Source organism: Filicampus tigris, chromosome 2, assembly GCF_054856515.1.
Source record: "Filicampus tigris isolate MCC_2025a chromosome 2, RoL_Ftig_1.0, whole genome shotgun sequence".
Classification (NCBI taxonomy): domain Eukaryota; kingdom Metazoa; phylum Chordata; class Actinopteri; order Syngnathiformes; family Syngnathidae; genus Filicampus; species Filicampus tigris.
The window spans coordinates 24383129-24407239 of record NC_141218.1 but is presented as its reverse complement, the minus strand read 5'-3'; the positions used below and the strand labels follow the sequence as shown (position 1 = coordinate 24407239).

Below are 24111 nucleotides of genomic sequence, written 5' to 3'. Positions count from 1 at the left end.
TATAATGAGATGTGGGCATTCCATGGGGTGGTTGATGGCTCTAGAGTGTATGTCCTTTGTTAAAGAGTCTGATAGCCTGTGGGTAGAAGCTGTTTTTTTCAATCTTATTCTGTCCGTGATGCATCTACCAAATGGAAGAACTGTGAAAAGTTTGTGGTGTGGTGTGTTTTTTTCTGATAATGCTCTTTGTCCTCTTTGTGGCATGGCTGTCATGTGTGATGTAGTGGAGCGAATGCAACTGCACGGATGTGTCTTTGCAGTTTTAATGACACGCTTGGGAGAGTCTTCCTGTCCTGGATGTTATCAACTGTTTCTCCATAAAAGTTGCTGAGAGGTTTGGTGGCATTCTGAATAATCTCACTTTACTAAGAATTAGTGCCCTGCGATTGGCTGGCAACCAATTCAGGGTGTGCCCCGCCTACTGCCCGAAGACAGCTGGGATAGGCTCCAGCACGCCCCGCGACTCTTGTGAGGATAAGCGGTATCGATAATGGATGGATGGATACTAAGAATTAAAGTTTAATATTGAGCCTTCCAGATGATGTGCTGGGTATTGTGGGTCCATGTAAGGTCATCAATATTGGGGAAGTACCGCAGAGTTTAAAGGTTTTCATTCTTGCCTGAGTCTCAGTGATGACAGCTGATGCAAGCTCCTCTTTTCTCTGCCTTGGGTCGAGAATGATCTCTTTATTCTTTTCAGCATTTAAAGAGAGATTATTGTCATGGCAGAAGGACACCAGCTGAGCCACTTCTTTTGTTGCCTCTTCAAAACCGGTGATCAGGCCTGTGACTGCCGTGTCATCAGCAAAATTGATGATGGCAGTGTCATTCAGGAAGAGAATGCAGTAATGGGTGTACAAGACCCTCACTCACTGTCCTTTTTTGCCTGATATCTTGGTGCCAACTCTGACTTTCTGAGGTCCATCCATCCATTGTCTTCCGCTTATCCGAGGTCGGGTCACGGGGGCAGTAGCTTAAGCCCGGACACCCTGCGGAGGAAATTCATTTCATCCGCTTGTATCTGGGATCTTATTCTTTCGGTCATGACCCACAACTCGTGACCACAGGAACGTAGATCGACTGATAAATTGAGACCTACGCCTTACGACTCCGCTCATTCTTCACCACAAAGGACCGATACAGCGTAAAGTAGAAGTCAACCCAAACATATTTTTTCAAGAATATGTTCTATGCAAGGGTACTGGTTGAAACAAGACCTTCTGATAAATCTTGCATTTGTGGAATAAGAGTTAATCCACCCGTTTTTAGCCATCACTGGGGGCGGCCATTTTGTCACATCTGTCGACTGAAAATGACATCACAGTTGCCCAGGGCACAGGTCACTACTCACCTGTTTTCTGAAACTGAGCCATGATTGGTCGTTATTTGAGCCCTCGGGTTTTGCTGCTTGACTCATATTCCACAAACACAATATTAATCAGAATGCCATGTTTCAACTAGAGAGCCTGCATTGAACATAATCTTGAAAAAAATATATGTTTGGGTTGACCTCCCCTTCAACTGAAAAACAAGCATGGGATTCAACTCACACAAACAGCCCCCTCAGCCCTTTCAAACACACACACACACGTACACACATGCACACACACAATCTTTTAAATTGCCGTTGTTCTGTGCGATACTGTATATTTATTGCATCTTCTGGTAGAGGGTGACTTGTTGCTCCTCTTGGTTTTCTGGACTGGGCTTAAACTCATTTTTACGGATGTCACTTTTATTGCGCTCTGGCAATGACTTCATTGATTAAAAAAATTATTACTTGCTGCTCGGGTGTCTAATAAAGGTATTTTGTTTATTAAAATTCTGTTGTGGGCATATTTTAATGTAAATGATGTCAGATAAATGAATGAGAAACAGTTGGTGGACCGCTGAGATTGTCCCGTTCGGCTCTGCATGTCTGGCCATGAAAATGCTCATAACCTGCTCAATACTGCATTACAGTAGATGTCACACTAATGGCTCTATAAACCTCTGTACACATTTTCTACGAGTGATGTTTTAAAATAAATAAATGAATAAATGGGAACTCATTTTCTTAAAATGTTATTTACATGTATATGTAAATACGTGTAAAATACATCTAAATAATCACGTGTAGAAAGAAACAGTGTAATCTATTTATCTCACTCCCCCTCGTGTGCAAATGTTCACAAGTGTTTCTAACTTTTTAAAATGTTATTTCTTATCAAGCATATCCTAATATTTTGAATTAATAACACCTTTTTAAAAATTGAAGTTCTTTTGTCAATTTTAAGTTTCAGCTGATTTTAGATTTTTGTTGAGGTACCGTTTTGGCACCGATATCAAGGCATTTTATGCAGGTATAGTATCGAAGTCTTGTGACAACACTAATACACTAAATAAAGAAGTTATTTAAATAGACATATTGCTCCATCTTGTGATTGGATGGGTGATTGGCCCCTGGAAATCCTGATCTATGTGCTGATGTATTATGTGATGATTGAGGCATATTCCTCTAAGTCTTCAGAGCAGTCCACTTCATCAGTCTCTTCGTTCCAAACTTTTAATAGTTTTGTTTATTGGGTGACCCTGTTTGAGGAGCTACCTGTAGGCATGGTAAAGCAACACAGATATGTGGTGGGATTGTACAAAATGGGGCCTGGACAGAGCCTTGTTGGCATCCTTCTGTCCGTAATAGCACATGCACCACCACCGTTTTTACCTGAGGCAGCTGTGCAGTCACCGGGATAGACGGAAGGGGAGCAGAGCTCAGCAGAGCACCCTTGATTTCACATTGAGGTGTTTCCCTGACTCTCAGCTCATCCATCTTATTGTTGAGAGACGGAACTTTGGCTAGCAACAGGCTAAGTAGTGTGGTCATGTAGCTCTTAGTCTTTAGCTTAGCATGCAGCCTGCATTGAATGCACCTGCTGACTGCTACTTCCTCCTCTTGTGCCTGGTTCTTAAGCGACATACCAACTTCGATTGGTGGGGTCCCGGGCATAGCAGAAAGCTAAAGTCCAGGAAGACCAAAGAAAGTTTATGGTGAGCGTTTCCAATGTCCAGAAGCACTTCTCAATCATACCTTATCTTGGAGTACAAGCGCCAAAATCTAGATGCCTATTATAGAACAAAGAAAAACAAGAACAAAAGTTGATGTTGTCAGAAAACGTCGTAATCACGTTCCCAATGCATCACCTCTTTGTGCCAACATGTTTATTATTGTTGTGATTTATAGTGGTGTCGAACTGCACTGTGTAGTGACAGATTTTTACACTAGGATACTTCTTTAAACAACTTGACAGTTGTGAAATATTAGAGATACATCTCAGTAAGACATTGTGCAGTTACAATGGACATGATGAAAGGTGCATGACAATAGAATAAAGCTATACAAAGTATTGCGATCCCAGTAGACAGTCATTCAGAGTGGATTGGACCAATAGTAAGGTTTTATTTGAAGAGGCATGTTTTCACGGTTGCCAGTGTACAGTATACTATAGATGGTCAACTGGAGTGGCACTCCACTTGAAAGAGCAATCACTTCAAAACGCTCCCTTAAACAATGTGACCTTGAAGGTGCACACCAGTGCAGATGGTGTTCCTATGCGACTATAAGCCCCTTGAGTCACATCGAAGCTTGAGCATGCCAATGAGAGAGTAATGTTTCGTTTGAAGCAGCACACACTCTATTAACATTCTCAATTGTATCAGCCAAGATGCTGAGATATTAATTTAATTAATTAATATCAAATTTAACTTAAATTGATAACTTATTATTCTTTTTTTATTTCAACTAGAGCTTTATGTCACAAAGTGCAAATGAGTATACTGTACACTGATGGGCTAACATGCTGTGTAGACAAAAACAGCAATTTAGAAACCCAGTTCAGATTAGCAGCAGCTACAGTGTGTGTTTACAATGTGCCTGTTGTGGACACATTGTGTCTATTACTAAAGATAAGAACACACTCACTGTATAGAAAATACTGTACATATGCCAGTGTCAGCTGGTTATTTGCAATTGAGTTAACCCAAAGTTTAGGTGTTCGATGCATCAATGTTGGCGATAATTTATTGACATATTTGACATATTGAAATGTTTTACTCACCCGATTATGACACTGAAGTTCAGCACACTGTAGGCTGAGGCTTGGAGTGGGAGGGAGCATCAGACTCGTCAAACATGGCACTTATGACTTATACACGCCGCCTCCTTTGCACAATATAATCTTATTGTAAGTGTTGCACTGGGGCAACTCTTCTTTTAGTTTAACAAAGTTAAGACACATTCATAATTGCCGCTGGCTGCACCCGCTCGATGCGGACAATTACGTGAGAATCGGAATGTTAGTCCCGGTTATAATCAATTCTTGACACTTGATGCCCAACCCTAATCACGTATTGATGTATTAGAGCAAAATGGGGCAGACTACTTGGCTACAACTGGTCTCAACTAGTTTGTTCAGCCTATTTTCTATACAGCTTGTCCTCATTAGGGTCATGGATAATTTGAGGCAATCCCATCTGATTTTGGGCAATAGATGGGGTGTATCCCGGACCGGTAGCCATTCACACTCCCTTTCAATTTTGAGCCTTCAACTAACTTAAGAAGGAGGGTCTTTCAGGAGCTCAGTAAATTTAAGCAGTGTTATATACCATGGGTGATTTTAGGTTCAGAGCTTTGGGGGTGCCAGTGTCTGGCTGGTTCAACATTTGTTTTTTGTTTTTTTCATTTCACTTAAAGTGATGATAAGATATTTTCACATTAATGCTGAAACCACATTCACGTAAAAATAAGAAAAAATGAAAAAAACGGACAGTGTTTTTCACAGGACAGCGACTCACTTCATATGAAACCTCATATGAAACCACAATTTGGCTCTTTTCATCAAAAAACGGCTGCAAGAAATCTGAAATGTAAAAGAGGAGTGTGACTCACCAAATTCATTTTTTTCCATGGATATTTCTGGCTGCTTTTGACTGACTCAAGCAGTCTTCTGTCATTTGGCGCAGCCAGAGAGAAGTCATTACATGACAGGTGGAGTGATTGCCGCTTGTTCTGAGATTGACGCTTTTTCTGATCTAGGATCTGTCATGTGTACCGAGAGTCTCCATTAGGAGCGCTGTAATGTGCTATCACTGTTTAAGAGCCAACTATGTATGTTCGAGCAAGTATACAAGTAAAAGACACTGCAAGTGCCAACCCGTCTGTCTCCGTCGTTATTGACAATCGATCGCCATCCAAAGCTTTACTAAAACCATCTTATATTACAGGATCAGTAGATTGCAGTTTTCTGTATTTGCAAGAGTTGATAGTCAATATACGGGACATTTAAGGTCCCGTATGGGACAAACCAAACTATCCCAAAATACGTGACGTCCCGGCAAATATGGGACAGTTGACAACCCTAAACCACACACATAGCTTACACGCACGCAACAGTTAAGCTATGCTGATCATTGTAGCATTCGATTCAATGCAGCTAAAATGAGAACGAATATCTGTTGATGATAACAAACTCATGGTATTGGGTGGTAAAATAGTTGTTCAACATAACCACTGTATAACATGCTCTCACCGTAATACACCGTAGCCTCCACAGACTCAGCGCTATGCCGCATCACTTGCCGAGCGAAGGAGGAGCGGGGAGGGCGGCGAGAGCGGTGCTGGGAATCAAATGGACTGAACCATTTCGAGGCAGGGGGTATTTCCGATGCTGCGTTGTTCACATTTTTGTTTTGTTTTATTTTTTATCCAGCGTTTATCATATTTAAGCATACCCTGTCCTTTATTAAGGAAACGAGAGTTTTAAAAATGCTATAATTTTTGGGGGTGCTTGGGTTGAATTTGAGGTGGCACGGTGGTCGACTGGTTAGCACGTCTGCCTCACAGTTCAGAGGTCGTGGGTTCGATCCTGGCTCCGGCCTCCCTGTGTGGAGTTTGCATGTTCTCCCCGTGCCTGCGTGGGTTTTCTCCGGGCACTCCCGGTTTCCCCAAAAACATGCATGGTAAGTTGATTGGATACTCTAAATTGCCCCTAGGTGTGATTGTGAGTGCGGATGTTTGTTTGTCTCTGTGTGCCCTGCGATTGGCTGGCAACCAGTTCAGGGTGTCCCCCGCCTACTGCCCAAAGACAGCTGGGATAGGCTCCAGCACGCCCCGCGACCCTTGTGAGGAGAAGCGGTACAGATAATGGATGGATGGATGGATGGGTTGAATTTGGAGGTGGTTACGCCTATGTTATATACTATGCATAGCTTTAAAGTAGATATGGAGACAGTCAAATACATCACAATTAGGCACTAAGCCCTGCAGTGAAAAGCAAAAATAGCCTAAGGCAGGCTGCCCTTGTATTGTGAAGGGAACTTTTATAAATTCCATCTAGTACTTATCCATATTTTGTATCAAATTGTGTCGAGCATATTGGACACTCATCGATGCCACGCCAACGTCCGGCAACTTCTATGAAACACTACACTATCAACGACTCTAAAATTAAAACAGAAAACATTGAAGGAGAGGTCCAAGATGGACTTGGTCATCTATGCAACTGTGAGATGTCCTTCTTTGACGGCAACATCCGCAATGTAATAGGAAGAACAATTCGCTGTCAAATTGTGATTGGACAGACTGCTACACTCCTTCACATACCCGCTTTTCACTTTTACTTTTCCTCCTCCTTTTCCACGTCACAGGCAGCTTTTTCTATGCTGAGTGACAGAGTCATTAGTTTGAGTCAGATCACAAAAAGAAACACAAGTAACACTTAAAATGGACTGTAGTTACAAAGCCAGCAGTGTCAAGCCCTCTCAGAAGCACTACGTTCCTCAAACCCTGTTGATGTGCATTAATATGTCTAGAGCGTAGCACTTTTGCTAATGTACTCTTCGATCCTCCAGCACTCTAACACTTCTGTGTGGATTTTATTTATGCTTTCAGTCTTGATTGTGTATGGCACCTGACCCAATAAAAAATCACAAAGCTTCTGTGGCGTCAAAGTGCGAGCAAATCCTTTCAGCTCAGCCCAGACCTCACCTGGTTCTTTCATTTAGGAAATGTCACCTGAGTTTATTTTGTTGAATGATGAACATGTGGAAAGGGTGGGTCTAGATTTCACAGGGGAGGGAAATTCTCATGTGAGTTGATTAATGAAGTATCTAGATCTCCACTGGAAGGCAGACCGATTCATTGTCGTGCTTGCACAAATGGCACACAAGCCTTTGTCATTTCCATCAGAAGTGACAAAAAAAGATAATTTGTTCCTTTTTATGACTGGTTAATCACATGTAGCAGGGCCTCTTCCCAATTTATAAAAAAACAACAAAACGTTTCCCTCTACTTTTATTGATTAGAGAGAATGGAGTGGACATGCTTAAAACGTGCTTCTTTTTCAGCATCGTAACATTTTATCTTTACCCCGCCAAACTAGAATTTGGGCCCTTTTATTATTCTGCTGTGGATCAGGTAAAGTTCATCTTAATGTGAATGTGCATCTTTAGATACGATTCATATTGTAGTCCTGTTCGTGGATTGCACACCTCTAATTGGTTGTACGGTGTGGCGTCAGATCAGATCAATGAACATGTAGTCATTTTTTAGATCAATGTAATTCATTGCCATTGGCTAGCGACCAGTCCAGGGTATACTGCGTTATTAAGCAACTTTAACAACATGTTTGAAAAAAATACATAAATAAAAAACGTTGATCTTTGGAGTGGTATCCCTGGTGTGTTTGCATTGATTTTTCTGCAGGTGCTCCAGCTTCTTCCTACGATCCCAAAACATGCATAGTAGTTTAATTAAAGACTCTAAAATGTAAATAGGTATGAATATGAGCATGAGTGGTTGTTTGTCAATATATATGTGCACTTGGCAACCATTCCATGGTGTACCCCTCCTCTCGTCTAAAGCTGGAATAGGCTCCAGCTCACCCGCCTCCTTAATGAGTACGAGCGTTATAAAAATGGAAGAATGTAACGACGATTCATCATGCAAATTTATTTTATTGTAGTTAACTTTTATGTCTATATACTGTACTGTATGTATATCAATGTAGCTACATTAATTGTTCAGTGAGACGGTAGATGTCCCTATAGACATAATAACAACAAACTGAAACTGCTCTCAAGAAGATTTTTTAAGAAAACACACCCTATACTTACTTTTCACTCTGTCATTCCTTCTTCTTGTTCTGGATTTGGCTGAGATTGTTGCCAGAAGGCATGGAGGCCGTCTGGTGACGCACACTCCCTGCTCCCTAGCGGTTGAAGACAAGCAGTCTCAGCTCGGTTAATAATGGACCTAACAAGCATTAGCCCAGATGAGCTTTTAATGGGTGTATCTATACCTGCGTCTACAAGTAGAAGATGAAAGGGTCTGTGTGGGTGGCTCCAATTTGTAGAGAGCAGAGATTCAGATGAAAAGAATGGAGGAGATAAATGTTCCTCACAATTTAACGTTAGATATCTGTACTGCAACTGAGGAGTTTGTCCAAACTCATCATTTTTATTGGACTCTCACTCTAATTAGTAAAGTGATGTTTTTGGGAGATTACTGAAAAATGCATTGTTGTTTTTTTTTTCTGTGAATGACATTCATGAAAGCTGAAATTGTTCTCATAAATGTTGCATTTTCAACTCAGCTTAATAGTAATATGGATTTTGTATGAAACAATTAAATTTAATGAACATGAAGCTAAAATATACTGTACCTTGATGACTCAGGGAAGTTTATTGACTTTTATGATATTCCTTAACCCACAGCTTTTTAGACAATATATAATTGAATATGCAACAAATTAATTTTGTTAATTGTATATGCATTTTGTGCATTTTAGGTATTCAAGTACTTAAAATACAACATTACTTTCTTGTACAAATTCACATTTTTTAGCATAAAGGTATAATCAGCCATTTTTATGCTAATCCTGAAATTGAGATGATTTCTGTAACATACGTTTCTGTTGACTGCATATTTCGGTTTAGCTCTGTTATTGTTATTGGGGTAATTACAATGTCTACCAATAAGAATGCCTTTCTTATCATTATACCATGAAACATACGGGTACATATAATTGTCCATAAAGATCAACTGCCATAATTATGGAGAACTTACTGCAGAAGTCAAGCTTTCTTTAGCCACATAAATACTAACATTGTCTGATAATTGTGTGGCAACTCATGTTTGAAATACACACGTCTTATGTTTATATAATCAAATTCAGGCGAGGGAAGGTATTGGTTTTCTTTTTCCAGTGGGATCAACCTGATGCTAACAGCGGTATCATGAAACATTTATATCAAATTGATTATGAGTGATTTATGACCCCTTCCAAAGTGGATTAAAACAACAATTGTGTTCAAGTTAATCCTTTAATTGGCTTAATCTGCTTCCAGATCATTTCTAACGTAACTAGCATAACGCTTCAAATGCTGTTTATTAGTGATTTGGCAGCATTTATTTGGACCATCTCCAAAACAGACACGGTGTTCATTTACATAGAGTGTAGAGTGGTTCAGCAGCTGGTGTAAATTATAAGAAGAAAAAATAGCTCATGTCCTTTTAAAGTAAATAGAGTGCATTTCCTGTCACATAAAATAAACAATGCTTTTCATCTCATAAACTTGAAAAATGGTGCTTTTATGTGTTGAATGATGGACAATGAGTGTGAAACTTGAATATTTTAAAATGAAGTCATGACAATCTGTCTTGCCTCACATATTTGCAAGAAATATCAGCCAAAGAATATTGATGCATCTTTTAATCGTCAATGATGTTACCGGGAGATACTTCCCCACTTTTTAATAGACTTAATTGTGATGATGAAGTGTGTTGGAGGCCAAGGTAACAAATGAAACAAACTAAAGATTTGGATTAATCAGAGCGAAGGGGACGGCAGCAACGTTATCGTGATTGATGTGTTGGCTGTGTGTCTGACAGCAGCAGACACGCATGCAACTGCAATAGACATTTGATTAATATCACTCCATTATACATTCTCGGGCTAGGGTTAAATTTCTTTTTCAGGTTGGTGGCATCATTTCTCATTAGTTTCTCTACTATCGGTGCCCACAGGCTGAGCACAGGCGTCGGTCTCTACATTTTGATGCATCCTAAAAAGAACATTCAGAAAAGTCTTCATGATCTTTCCTTTCAGACATTTTGCCCAATCTTATTAAATGAAGTATTTCATTAATTTCCTGATCAACCATGCCATTTTGATGTGTTGTCTCCCAGAGTGTCGAGATGTGTTGTTGCCAATGATGCTCCGAGAGCTGAGCAGAGCTTTGGCCACCATGGCGGACGGGCCTCATGATGAGAGGAGAAAAAGTCTGGAGTTGCTCAACAACATTCTGGAGGTCCTGAGCAAACACGATGTGGTGAGACGCCTACGTTAAGACCGTACACCTAGTTGTACAATTTACCCATATAATGTGATGAGATCCAATACACGGGTGTCAAAACTATGTCTTTACAAAGACAGTAAGGATAGCTCTTCATGTCGTTATTTTCAATCGTAAACATAAAGCCTGGTACTCACATCTTGATTTTTAACATCTTTGCAATGACCCCACACGTGACAAGGGGAAACATAACAACAGTGTACTGTGAAGTGTACTTGAGGTGACCAACATACTACACTACACACATAATGATGCCTCCGCCAACAATTGTGAATCTCCTGCCCCAAAGCAGGGTCTGTGGCTTGGCCCGAACTCAATGTTGACCACTCACATTGATATGCGATCATTTATGCTACTCACAAAACATTAGCGATATTGTGCTTTTGGGTGAAATTTCAATATGAACCAAAAATGCAGTAAAATCTTAACAACTCAATTGAACCTTCTCTAAATTTGAAATCACATGTCCAACTCCATCCATCCATCCATTATCTCCCGCTTATCCGAAGTCGGGTCGCGGAGGCAGCAGCTTCAGCAGGGAAGCCCAGACTTCCCTCTCCCCAGCAACATCCTCCAGCTCTTCCGGAAGGATCCCAAGGCGTTCCCAGGCAAGCCGGGAGACATAGTCTCTCCAGCGTGTTCTGGGTCGTCCTCGGGCTCTCCTGCCGGTGGGACATGCCCGGAACACCTCACCAGGGAGGCGTCCAGGAGGCATCCTAATCAGATGCCCGAGCCACCTCAACTGGCTCCTCTCGACGCGGAGGAGCAACGGCTCGACTCAGAGTCCCTCCCGGATGGCCGAACTTCTCACCCTATCTCTAAGGGAGAGCCCAGACACCCTGCGAAGGAAACCCATTTCGGCCGCTTGTATCCGAGATCTTGTTCTTTCGGTCATGACCCACAGCTCATGACCATAGGTGAGAGTAGGAACGTAGATCGACCGGTAAATTGAGAGCTTCGCCTTTCGGCTAAGCTCCTTCTTCACCACGACAGACCGATACAGGGTCCGCATCACAGCAGACGCTGCACCGATCCGCCTGTCGATCTCCCGTTCCATCTTACCCTCACTCGTGAACAAGACCCCAAGATACTTGAACTCCTCCACTTGGGGCAGAATCTCATCCCCGACCTGGAGAGGGCACGCCACCCTTTTCCGACTGAGGACCATGGTCTCAGATTTGGAGGTGCTGATCTTCATTCCGACCGTTTCACACTCGGCTGCGAACCGCTCCAGCGAGAGTTGGAGATCGCGGCTTGAAGAAGCCAACAGTACTACATCATCTGCAAAAAGCAGAGATGCAATACTGAGGCCACCAAACCGGACCCCCTCGACACCTCGGCTGCGCCTAGAAATTCTGTCCATAAAGGTTATGAACAGAATCGGTGACAAAGGGCAGCCTTGGCGGAGTCCAACGCCCACAGGAAACGAATCCGACTTACTGCCGGCAATTCGGACCAAACTCTGGCATCGGTGGTACAGGGACCGGACAGCCCTTATCAGGGGGCTCGGTACCCCGTACTCCCGAAGCACCCCCCACAGAACTCCCCGAGGGACACGGTCGAACGCCTTCTCCAAGTCCACAAAACACATGTAGACCGGTTGGGCAAACTCCCATGCACCCTCGAGGACCCTGCTGAGGGTGTAGAGCTGGTCCACTGTTCCACGGCCAGGACGAAAACCACATTGCTCCTCCTGAATCCGGGATTCGACCTTCCGACGGACCCTCCTCTCCAGCACCCCTGAATAGACCTTGCCGGGGAGGCTGAGGAGTGTGATCCCTCTGTAATTGGAGCACACCCTCCGGTCCCCCTTCTTAAAAAGGGGGACCACCACCCCGGTCTGCCAATCCAGAGGCACTGTCCCCGATGTCCACGCGATGTTGAAGAGACGTGTCAACCATGACAGCCCCTCAACATCCAGAGCCTTTATGAACTCCGGGCGGATCTCATCCACCCCCGGGGCTTTGCCACCGAGGAGCTTTTTGACTACCTCGGTGACTTCAACCCCAGAGATAGGAGAGCCCACCTCAGAGTCTCCAGGCTCTGCTTCCTCAATGGAAGGCGTGTCGGTGGAATTGAGGAGGTCTTCGAAGTACTCTCCCCACCGACCCACAACGTCCCGAGTTGAGGTCAGCAGCACCCCATCTCCACTATAAACAGTGTTAATGGTGCACTGCTTCCCCCTCCTGAGACGCCGGATGGTGGACCAGAATTTCCTCGAAGCCGTCCGGAAGTCATTTTCCATGGCCTCCCTGAACTCCTCCCACACCCGGGTTTTTGCCTCAGCAACCGCCAGAGCCGCATTCCGCTTGGCCTGCCGGTACCCGTCAGCTGCCTCCGGGGTCCCGCAGGCCAAAAAGGCCCGATAGGACTCCTTCTTCAGCTGGACAGCATCCCTTACCGCTGGTGTCCACCAGCGGGTTCGGGGATTGCCGCCACGACAGGCACCGACCACCTTGCGGCCGCAGCTCCGATCGGCCGCCTCAACAATGGAGGCACGAAACATGGTCCACTCGGACTCGATGTCCCCCGCCTCCCCCGGGACGTGGGAAAAGTTCTGCCGGAGGTGGGAGTTGAAACTCCTTCTGACAGGGGATTCTGCCAGACGTTCCCAGCAAACCCTCACAATACGTTTGGGTCTGCCAGGTCGGACCGGCATCTTCCCCCACCATCGGAGCCAACTCACCACCAGATGGTGATCAGTTGACAGCTCCGCCCCTCTCTTCACCCGAGTGTCCAAAACATGCGGCCGCAAGTCTGATGATACGACTACAAAGTCGATCATCGAACTGCGGCCTAGGGTATCCTGGTGCCAAGTGCACATATGGACACCCTTATGCTTGAACATGGTGTTCGTTATGGACAATCCGTGATGAGCACAGAAGTCCAGTAACCGAACACCGCTCGGGTTCAGATCGGGGGGGCCGTTCCTCCCAATCACACCTCTCCAGGTCTCACTGTCATTGCCCACGTGAGCATTGAAGTCCCCCAGCAGAACGATGGAGTCCCCAGGTGGAGCGCCCTCCAGCACACCCTCCAAGGACTCCAAAAAGGGTGGGTACTCTGCGCTGCCGCTTGGTGCATAAGCACAAACAACAGTCAGGACCCGTCCCCCCACCCTCAGGCGGAGGGAGGCTACCCTCTCGTCCACCGGGGTAAACCCCAATGTACAGGCGCCAAGCCGGGGGGCAATAAGTATGCCCACACCTGCTCGGCGCCTCTCACCCTGGGCAACTCCAGAGTGGAAGAGTGTCCAACCCCTCTCGAGAGGACTGGGACCAGAACCCAAGCTGTGCGTGGAGGTGAGCCCGACTATGTCTAATCGGAACCTCTCAGCCTCACACACCAGCTCAGGCTCCTTCCCTGCCAGAGAGGTGACATTCCATGTCCCAAGAGCTAGTTTTTGCTGCCGGGGATCGGACCGCCAAGGTCCCCGTCTTCCGCCGCCGCCCAGCTCACACGGCACCCGACCCCTTTGGCCCCTCCCACCAGTGGTGAGCCCATGGGAAGGGGGACCCACGTATCCTTTTCGGGCTGAGCCCGGCCGGGCCCCATGGGTGCAGGCCCGGCCACCAGGCGCTCGCCGTCGAGCCCCACCTCCAGGCCTGGCTCCAGAAGGGGGCCCCGGTGACCCGCGTCCGGGCGAGGGAAAACGTGGTCCATTAATTTTTCTCATCATAAGGGGTCATTTTGAGCCGTGCTTAGTCTGGTCCCTCACCTAGGACCTGTTTGCCATGGGTGACCCTACCAGGGGCATAAAGCCCCAGACAACGTAGCTCCTAGGATCATTGGGGCGCGCAAACCCCTCCACCACGATAAGGTGACGGCTCACGGGGGGACATGTCCAACTGTTGAATGGTTAAGATTTTTTTTTTTTTTGATTTTTTGGTGCATAAGCACAAACAAAAAAAAAAAAAAAAAAAAAAAAATCTGTTGAATGGTTAAGATTTTTTGCTGAACTTGCTGTTCTTTAACAGGGGACAGCAAAATTCACAACAAATGTTTGATCATTGAATTGACCAATATATGTCTTTATCCAATTACAATCGTTTTTTGAAAATTCCTCTTCATCCTGCTGCTCCGATTTTGACATCATGAGACCAAGATAACACCTAACAACTGATCAGAATGGATGTTCTCAGAGGGAAGTGGCCACTGAGCTTAGGGCTTCACAGAGTATCATTAGCAGGTTGCTACCTACAGTCATACAGAGAGATTAGAAGAGCCACAGAAAGGCATAGAAGTGGACATTGTTGGACATTAAATCAAAAAGCACCTTCTGTGAACCTTTTTGCTCCTGGTTTGAAAACAGCAAGTTGTACACAAAGGCCATGTGCATTCAACATTTTAGAGCGGACGTCATTCATTTCGACTGGAATTGATATGTGAATCGTTTACAAAAATGAGAAACGCTGCCAAGGAATTGAAACTCTGGGAACGGAACCAGTTTTCAATTTCCATTCCCTGTAAAAGTGATTTTAGGTTCATTCTGAAATTTCACCAGGAAGCCAAATATTCTTAACTCTGAGTAGTAGTAGTAGTACTACTATTAGTTGCACATATTTAAAATGTTTTTATATTTGACATTGTCGACCCCAACTATCCTCGCAACAGACCGGGGAAGAAAATACTCTAACTCTGAGCACATTCCACACAGGATGATTGTTCAGGATAATCATTTAGAGGTATAGAATAATAATCCGTTTATTGTTTCCTGTCTATCGTTTATCGCCTACAAAATGGGCGTCCGTCATAGGCGGATAGATGGACCGATCCGTCACATAGGCGGAATGCCCAGCTCTGGTCCTGGGTTTGTCATCATCATTAACTCAGTTTAACCTCACAACGCAGGTGCTCCTCATTGGATCTTGCATCCTAAAGAGTACAGTCACACACCCGAGGCCTTTCAGTCCTTAATTATCTCGTCGCTCAGTGCAACAGGCCCTGACCTATTAGAACTGTACAGTATATGTTGCTGCAAACACTCACCTTAGCAGTAACGACCCAAGTTGTAGCTTTTCTTATTGCTCCAGTGAGTTTTTGACAACCTGTCGAGTGTTTCAAAAAGGAAAGGTTTTGCTTTTCCAGTTCTGTTTATGTGTATTGCGCTAATGAAGCAGCAGCTTACAAGCAGACCTACACTGAAAGGGGAGAAAAGACATGTAATTAATGGTGATGAGAAGTATTTGTATTGGAGGGTAAATTGAAAGGGGAGGATGGCAGAGTGTGAAAATGACATGACATGCATAGATACTCTAATAGTTTTGGCTCTAAAGCTACAACTCGTGGCTTTCATTCATGTTTTTTTTTCAAAATGAAAAACAGTGCTCTTGACGGCCGCTTAATTAATCTAATAAAATCAAATAAAAAGACATGTATTAAAAAACCTGAAAAGACACCCAAACCCCAATGACTTATGTTTTGCAACTTTGCATGTGTAATTGTAGTTACAGTATGTATGTTGTAGAAGTAATGTTGCATCTATTAAATAAATAAAACTCTCAATCATTATAGTTTATATATAATTTTCATTTAGTGCCCTGATGTGTTTTTACCTATTCCACCAATTTATTCTTAGATCTTTTTAATGGCAATCCAAACTGTAGAAAAACTAATGTCTGGGCAGTCAAAATGACCATTATGGTCATTCCAGTAGTTTCAGAATTCTGGTAGTCCAGGGGTCGGCAACATTTCAGCCATTTTGACTTGATTTCCACAGAAAAGAAAACACTGAGAGCCGCAAACAACTGACATATAAAATAAATATGTATACATACACACACATATATATATATACATACACACATATATATATATATATATATATATATATATATATATATATATATATATATATATATATATATATATATATATATATGAAATAGTAAAATATCCATGCAGTCCATCCATATTTCAGAAAATTACATTGTATTTATTAAATGAACACATTTTGAACTCTTACAAAAAAAGCGCAGAGTTGAAGGTCTCTTTCAAATGAATTAAAAAGCTGAACTTAAATTATCCATTTAGAAAACAAAAATGCCTGAATTTAAAAATACAGTGGAAAAAAGAGCACTATTTCACTGACCAATGAAAATAAATATTTGCAACATAACTGCCTGGCTATTTATTTTGCCTGATTGATAGGACTTCTGCTCCTCAACCTTTGCTGGGAAGTCATTTTCATCTTTACGCAGGACTGTAAGCTGCCGTCTTTTTAAGAAAAATTAATTTTTTGTGTAAGCGCTCATATTACATTATAAATGCGATCTCCATCTCTTTTCTTGTGTGAACATAATTGCGCCCCTAAAGTGACCCGCATATGCAGAAGAAGAGACGGTCGACATCACTCACGACGTTGTGTTTACAGAAGTAAATGTGGTGTAGCGTATCGGGGCATTTCGATAGTGGAGCGATTCAGTTTGAGGTAGAAATACAGTAATTGGGGGCAATGATTAGGCCAGGCATTTTCGATCTTATTTCATGGAGACGCCACTAAAGATGACGTCACGTCATAACCGCACGTAAAAAATGAGCCGATGGAGCCGTGGCTGAATTACTACTATTACTATAAATGTCAACTTTATGCTTCATGTTTCAAGTGCGATTAAATTCAATTCAAATATAAAGTTAATACCATTACTCCAAAAAACTGCAGGGTCCCTATCAGCACTGATCCCAATGGCCGCGCGGAGCGCATTTTGGGCTCCTGACGTCAATGTCGGATGTATGCGACCTGGTGGATCAGACTGCGGTCGCATTGCAACAAAAATCCAATAGGTATCCAATCTAGGACCACAAATGAAAATGGCCAAAAACTTTGACATACTAAGAAGGCATGATGCACCTTTTTGAGACAAATAACATGCACTTCAGTCGGACACTTATAATTTGTTTTCCTAAGCCACGCAGAGCCACAACATAAGGATGAAAGAGTTGCATGCGGCTCCGGAGCCGCGCGTTGCCGACCCCTGTAGTAGACAGAGTGTTAAAAACAAGGAAGCACAAATGAACCAGCTGCTAACATCAGGGACCCACCCACAATGGTTAACCAAAGGTCGGATAATCCTCCTCATGGACCCCCAGAAGGGAACGACTCAAACTACCGGCCTATAACCTGCCTCAGCACCGCATGGACGCTCCTATCAGGCATCATAGCAGCCAAAATGAGTATGGAGTATTTGGAACTGTGAAATATGAACACGATTCTAAGAACCTTCATCAAGAACTCAATGAGGCTGTGGAAAAAAACTCTGGAGGCCAACTCAAAGGCAGTTGTACAGGTGCATATCAAATGTGGCATATTCCAAACAGATGCTTTGTCCTCGCTGCTGTTCTGCATATGCCCGAACCCACTCAGTAAGATCATAACCAAGTGTGGCTTCGGGTAGCGGTTCAGAAGTGGAACAATTAGCCACCTCCTCCAAATGGATGATATCAAATGAGTGTGACATCGACTCCCTGATTAACCTCACAAGGATGGATTGTGTTAAGGTGTCACTAGTGCTAGGGCCACTGGGGACAGTAACCCTCAAGCTGGAAGGATGTCTCCAGCAGATCCCAGGAACAACATCCGGCATCTTCGTGCAGAAGAGCGCAATACTGGCATCAGCTAAAAGGCCTCTGGTGAAGGACCCAAACTTGAAGGAGGTACCGCCCAGTTAATGATTTTTTCTTTTTTTCTTCTTCTAAATTTAGAAGAAGGTATCCTGCCTTGTATTACATTTAAATTTATGCTCCTAAAATTTAAATAGCTTTATTTTACAGATTGAGTTGAATGTTGTTGTTTTTTTTATTTAATGGGCAAAAGTATTTTATAAAATAAATAAAAGACAACGTTCTTTTCATCTTGTTTTTGTGTGGGTGTGTTTATCCGTGTATGTGTGTGTGTGTGTGTGTTTTTTTGCTAAGCCTGTTGGACTATTTGCTCATATAGTTGGTCCTCACCATCCTTGAAAGCAAATGAGCCTTTTGGGAATGCACCTTTTAATCCCAATCATTTCCAATTAACCTGTTCACATGTGTAATGTTCCAAATAGGTGTTGTTGACCATTCCTCAACTTTCCCACTCGTTTGTTGACGCTGTACCAGATTTTTGGCACATGTTGCAGGTGTCAAATTCAAAATGAGAGATCATGTGTGGAAAACAAACAAACAAAAAACTATAATGTTCATCAGTTTGAACATTAAACATGAAATATCTTGTCTTTGTAGTGTTCATTTATAGGTTGAACATTGTTTGCAAATCCACGTATTCAGTTTTATTTACATTTTGCAGAAAGTCCCAATTTGATTGGAATTGGGGTTTGTAGATGCTTATTTTCTCCCAGATGTGTTTATCATAGTTATTTAGTGCATCGTATCGTTTTGCCCCTTCTTGTGTCACTAACCAAAGTAGTAGAAACAGCCCTCATTAAGATCCATCTCAGTTCAAGAAACCACATTAATAAATACATATAAGTTTAATCAACATTGATCACTGTCTTTGCAAAGGTGGTATTTTCTCGAGCGTTTGTTGGTATCACGCGCCCACACTTTGGTGCTGAAAAAATATGAATTAATGTAATCGGTCAGGCAAATAATTGTTTGTTGTTCTTGAATGTTTACTTTGGTGTTCCTTGTTGGAATTAATAAAGCATTTGTCTCCAGCTGTATATTAGTTCTGGACTGTTAGACAAGGACAAAATGACACGGTAAACAATAATTCTCTCACAAGAGATAATTGTCTGGTTTAACCATCTTTAGACGTAAAGGACACATGGCATACTATAGTCAAATAAAGGGCACATCTATGTTGTGAGTGATGGCTTTTTTTCTTGCTTTTTCTTTCTTGTTTTTAAGAACACCAAATTTCTGTTTGTTTTCATCCATCCAAATTCTGTACTGCTTATCCTCAGTTTTGGTTTATTAGCATAATAATCATGGCAATCAGGAGGAACAGGCAAAGTAAGAGGTGATGGGAATGATGGAGCTTCCGAACCACTTATGTTGCACTCCTGCTTCTTGTTTTCTCCCATCTCTTCTTTGCCTCTCTGGGTGGTGCATGATTAAGATCCACAGAGAGAGAAATGCATTGATAGAAGGAGTGAAATTCACAGTCTGATGTGTGTGTAAGTGTGTGTGTGTGTGCGTGTGTTTCGTTAGTGTTGAATTTATGAGCCACCGTAAAGATAAAAGCAGATTTCTATGTTTCTTTTTAGTGTTTTGTTTTAAACTTTGTAAGATAACATCTGTTATTTTGGGACTTGGCGCTTGGTTATTTTCGGTCCTCCCTCATGTTTTTTCGGCATGGATGATCAGCAAAGGCACAGATTATGATAACAATGTTTTAGAGAAACATAGTTGCTTAAGCAGAAAACATGAATTTTACCACATGTAAAATTACTAAATGATTATTTTAATCAAATATTTGCACTTTTTAACAGTTGTCTTTATTTCCGAAAATGTAAAATTCCTTAGTACCCAACAAACATCCACTATTAAACTTAGAACACTAACGCCGGGTGATTTTGAACCACACAATTTTTTTATGTGATATTTTGTATTGAGAAATTAAAGAGGACAACTTCCAATTTGCCATACAGTATTGCACTTTTACACAAATTGATGAAAACTGTATTTCATTCAGGGTCGGGACATGCCGGGTTACATGTACCCGACGTTAGTGATGGTCTTACTAATTTTAACGCTAGTGTTCTAGGGTTAATAGCAATTTTCCAGTGTTTGTTTTTAAAAGATACTTCATAATTTTTCTCGATGCAATGCAGAAGGAAAATGCAAATTTGCCCAGTTCTTCCAATTTCATACTCCAATACTTAAATAACATCTCAGTTTCAGGTTTGGGATTGACACTTCAGGAATGTAAAATGTGAAATTGAAAGCCTTGAATAGGCCTCAACCTTTTACAAATGAGAACAATTTCCTGAAAGGGAGCAAAAGGAACAAATTTGGTTTTCACATAAAAATGCAAACACACGCGAACGCACGCGCACACATACACAGAGACGCACATGCACACATGCCCGCGCACGCACACAATCGCGCGCGCCCACGCATATTCATCTGCATATCAGAATCTCTTGCAGTTCAAAAGTCCACTCGTAAAATGACAGTTACATTTCACTGAAGCTTATTTTCTGCATGGTGAAGACTATGCTGTGTTTTTGTTTGTTTTTAATTGACCTTTGGAAACTTTATGTGGCTGCATTTTCACAGTTTCACACCTGAGCTCCTTGTTTCTTGTTCATCCTCATCTGTTTTTTGTCTCTCGTTTGAATGGCTCTTTTCTTAGGGGGAAACATTTCAGCACATCCAAGCCATTGTGGTTTCTTTGCTGGGAATCATCAATCATACAGTCATCACAATGGGCAGAGAGCATGCGCTAATTGTAAGTACTGTAATTCTTGATATTTGCTACAATGTGCAACTAAAGTAAAACAATACTGATTGATTAGCTAACCTTGAACAATCTAATGAGATTCAGTACAAGAGCTGTGTCAACGTAAACTGCACATTTCTCAAAGATAATAATGCTCACTTTTGATTGACACTGTCAGAGATGTGTTATTTTAACCTTACCACTACACAAGGTGGCTTAGACAGTGTTTATTTGCTAATGTTTTTTTAATTTAGCACTAAGTTAAACTCCAACCTTTTACACTTATCAATGGTAGAAGCACTTTGACCACCGCACCAGAGATTTGATCAGTAGCTACCATGTATTGAAACATAGGCCCAATCCTAAACCCACACTCCATCCTACGGTCCTCATTGAAGTGTACACATAGTAGAACTGCACGTGGTGTTCCAGAGCGCAGGTTATAAGGGAACAAAAATTGCAGAATTGGGATGCTACGTCATCGACTTGTGCCGCTGTGTTGAATCTGCGTTATCAAACATGGCTGCAGCGGTTGCTGTTATGACACTTGTGCTACTTAAAACAATATTAAAATTGCAATAAAGTAGTAGAAAAGTAAAGTCTTGGGCTTCCAGTTGATGGCAGCTATGGCTCCACTATTCGCCGCCCCTGCACACGATATGCGGCCCATGCGCAGAAAATCACTAAGTACGGCAACTACACTAGGACAAAATACGTAGAGAATATTACTTTAAAACAAAGATTGAATTTATACACATGCAAATGATAATATAATAATTTAATACTTTTGACATTTTTGGGCAAAGGCACAGGAATTACACCAAATGTTGCCAGTTTCCTGCAATTTTGGTCAAATGTGCAATGAATTGTGGGTAAAATCCTTCAGCTGAGAGGCCATGGATACGGGGTTAGCTGAAGTGTGGAACAAGGGCGCAAAAAGGGCGGAGCGACAGAGCACTTTGATGAATTGGGACACCCCACATACTCGTACCCTCAACGGGAACACACAATTGAGGGGCACATGGTTGGAAGTGCGAGTATTCGGACCGTGCCATAGTATAAGTGCAGCATTAGCTTGAGCATGCAAAATTGTGTGGCAGCAATTTGTCGCACTGTTGTCAATCATTGGTTAAAATAATTGAAGAGTATTAATTGTCACAAATAAGTGATTTTAAACAATTTCAGAACCATTTATATGCTGTGCCTTGTGCACATTTAACAATATGCCGATTAAATTGTTTTTATTTTGCTGTGGTGCCCAACGGTTTGACACCACTCCCAGCAAAAACAGCAATAAACAATACCTCTCTGACAGTTTCAATCAAAATTTAATGCAGTATTGCCTTGCAGTATGAGTTTAACTTATTCTATGACCATGTGCATAACTCAAAAACTCATCTTTCTGTTAAAATTCATGGAACTTGCATTAATCTCTTCCAGCCACCCCCCAAATAACAAAATAGTTCTAGTGTGTTTTTATTAAGGAAAACAGCACTCTGTAATATTGTGCTTTATAGAAACATACAGTATAGTGATCACATAATTAAGGTCATGATGCCAGGTTGGCATCGGTTCTCAATTGCCTCACCTGGATAAATAAAAGTTCAAATGAAAATGAATTAAAAATAGAATATTAAAAAATTAAACCGTTTGTGCATAAGGTTAATTCTAAGTGTGACTATCTGGTGTGCACACCTTGGCCACTGGGTGGCAGTATGATAGTCATTTGGACAAAGAGAGTGACTCTCAGTAAGCTGCAGTAATGGTCATCGTAGAAAGAATATGTGCTTGTGAGTGTTATTATATTGCCTGTCTACACATGTTGTTGCACCATTTGTGTCCATTCCATCCATCCATCCATTATCGATACTGCTTATCCTCACAAGGGTCGCGGGGCGCGCTGGAACCTATCCCAGCTGTCTTCGGGCAGTAGGCGGGGGACACCCTGAATTGGTTGCCAGCCAATCGCAGGGCACACAGAGACAAACATCCGCACTCACCATCACACCTAGGGGGACAATTTAGAGTGTCCAATCAACTTACCGTGCATGTTTTTGGAATGTGGGAGGAAACCCGAGTACCCGGAGAAAACCCACGCAGGCACGGGGAGAACATGCAAACTCCACACAGGGAGGTCGGAGCCGGGATCGAACTCACGACCTCCAAACTGTGAGGCGGACGCGCTAACCAGTCGATCACTGTGCCCATTCCATAAAGCATGATAACATATAACACTATCACATCAACAAAAATTTTGTTTAGACCATCTAAGATGTTTACCATTGTCTTTTAGCATTAAGCTCAGGGCAATAAAGGAGCTAAGTATGTGAGTGCTTTAAAGACACAACTTGTAATTCTCCATGTTTTAGGTTTAGTTTGACTGTCAACCTTAACTGGAAGTGGCATGAAACAACTTAAATCCTAATTTTTGAATAGTAATTTACTGTGCCAAACTGCAACTTGTTCTTAAGTGAGTTGAGTTGAGTTGCCCGTACGGTAAGTCGGGGTCATATCTCAAGGAAAACACTTTTGTTTATTTTATTTGCAGTGGTGCACAACAGTTTTACACCACGGCAAACTACAACTACAATAATAAATAGTGCCTCTCTGACTGTTTCAATCAAAACTTAACATTATCTTTCCAAAATTTCTTGTATTGGATTTCAATAGATTGAGCAGGTGTACCTAATTTTGTGGCCGGATTGGTTTAGCTGTTTCTAAATGTTATGTTTATGCAAACAGTATGATAGCATATCATATATTGTACATTTATTGACTCTTAGGGTGCTGTTTTGAAACAACAGCATACTTGCAATTTATACAGTCGACTTCATGTTGACTCAGCAATAGTGCGCCTTGTGGAAATTACACAATTTTATTGTACACATGGGAGGAATATGAGGAGAAGCATGGACCATTATGGGACAACTTTGGGAAAAAAAAAAAAAAACAATTTCATTTCAAATTGAGCACTGCATTTTTAAGTAGAGTATCATCCAGGGTTGTAATTGTACGCTACTTGTCAACTGTTAGCTTAATGAGGTGCTAACAAGGTGAGAGGTTTGCAGTGCTTGGAACTGGAACTGAATTGTCTTGGTTTGTGTATGGGCAATTGTGTTACAAAAACAGCCACGTGTGTATGTTTGTGTTTTGTTTATGTTTTGTTTTATTACACAAGTAGTTCGCATCTAATAAAACTATGAATCTATATAAATTGTGTAACTGTCAACTCACCCGAATGGAATGCACTATGTCAACCTGACCAACAGACTTGTTTAACATTTTTGATGAGATGTGGGGATTGCTTTGTCTGTTGTGAGAGGATCTTTATTGTATCATGA

The 24111-nt window shown here is 42.2% G+C and overlaps 1 protein-coding gene across 8 annotated transcripts in view; it reads left to right on the top strand.

Annotated features, from left to right (window-relative positions):
- Positions 1 to 24111, top strand: part of dock2 (dedicator of cytokinesis 2) — a 151474-nt gene that overhangs the window by 71070 nt on the left and 56293 nt on the right. For all 8 annotated transcript variants that reach the window (XM_086019767.1, XM_086019751.1, XM_086019719.1 and 5 more), the window contains 2 exons: positions 10223 to 10365; positions 20684 to 20779. In XM_086019767.1, the coding sequence (XP_085875893.1) occupies positions 10223 to 10365; positions 20684 to 20779 (239 nt within the window). The remainder of the gene's footprint in view (positions 1 to 10222; positions 10366 to 20683; positions 20780 to 24111) is intronic.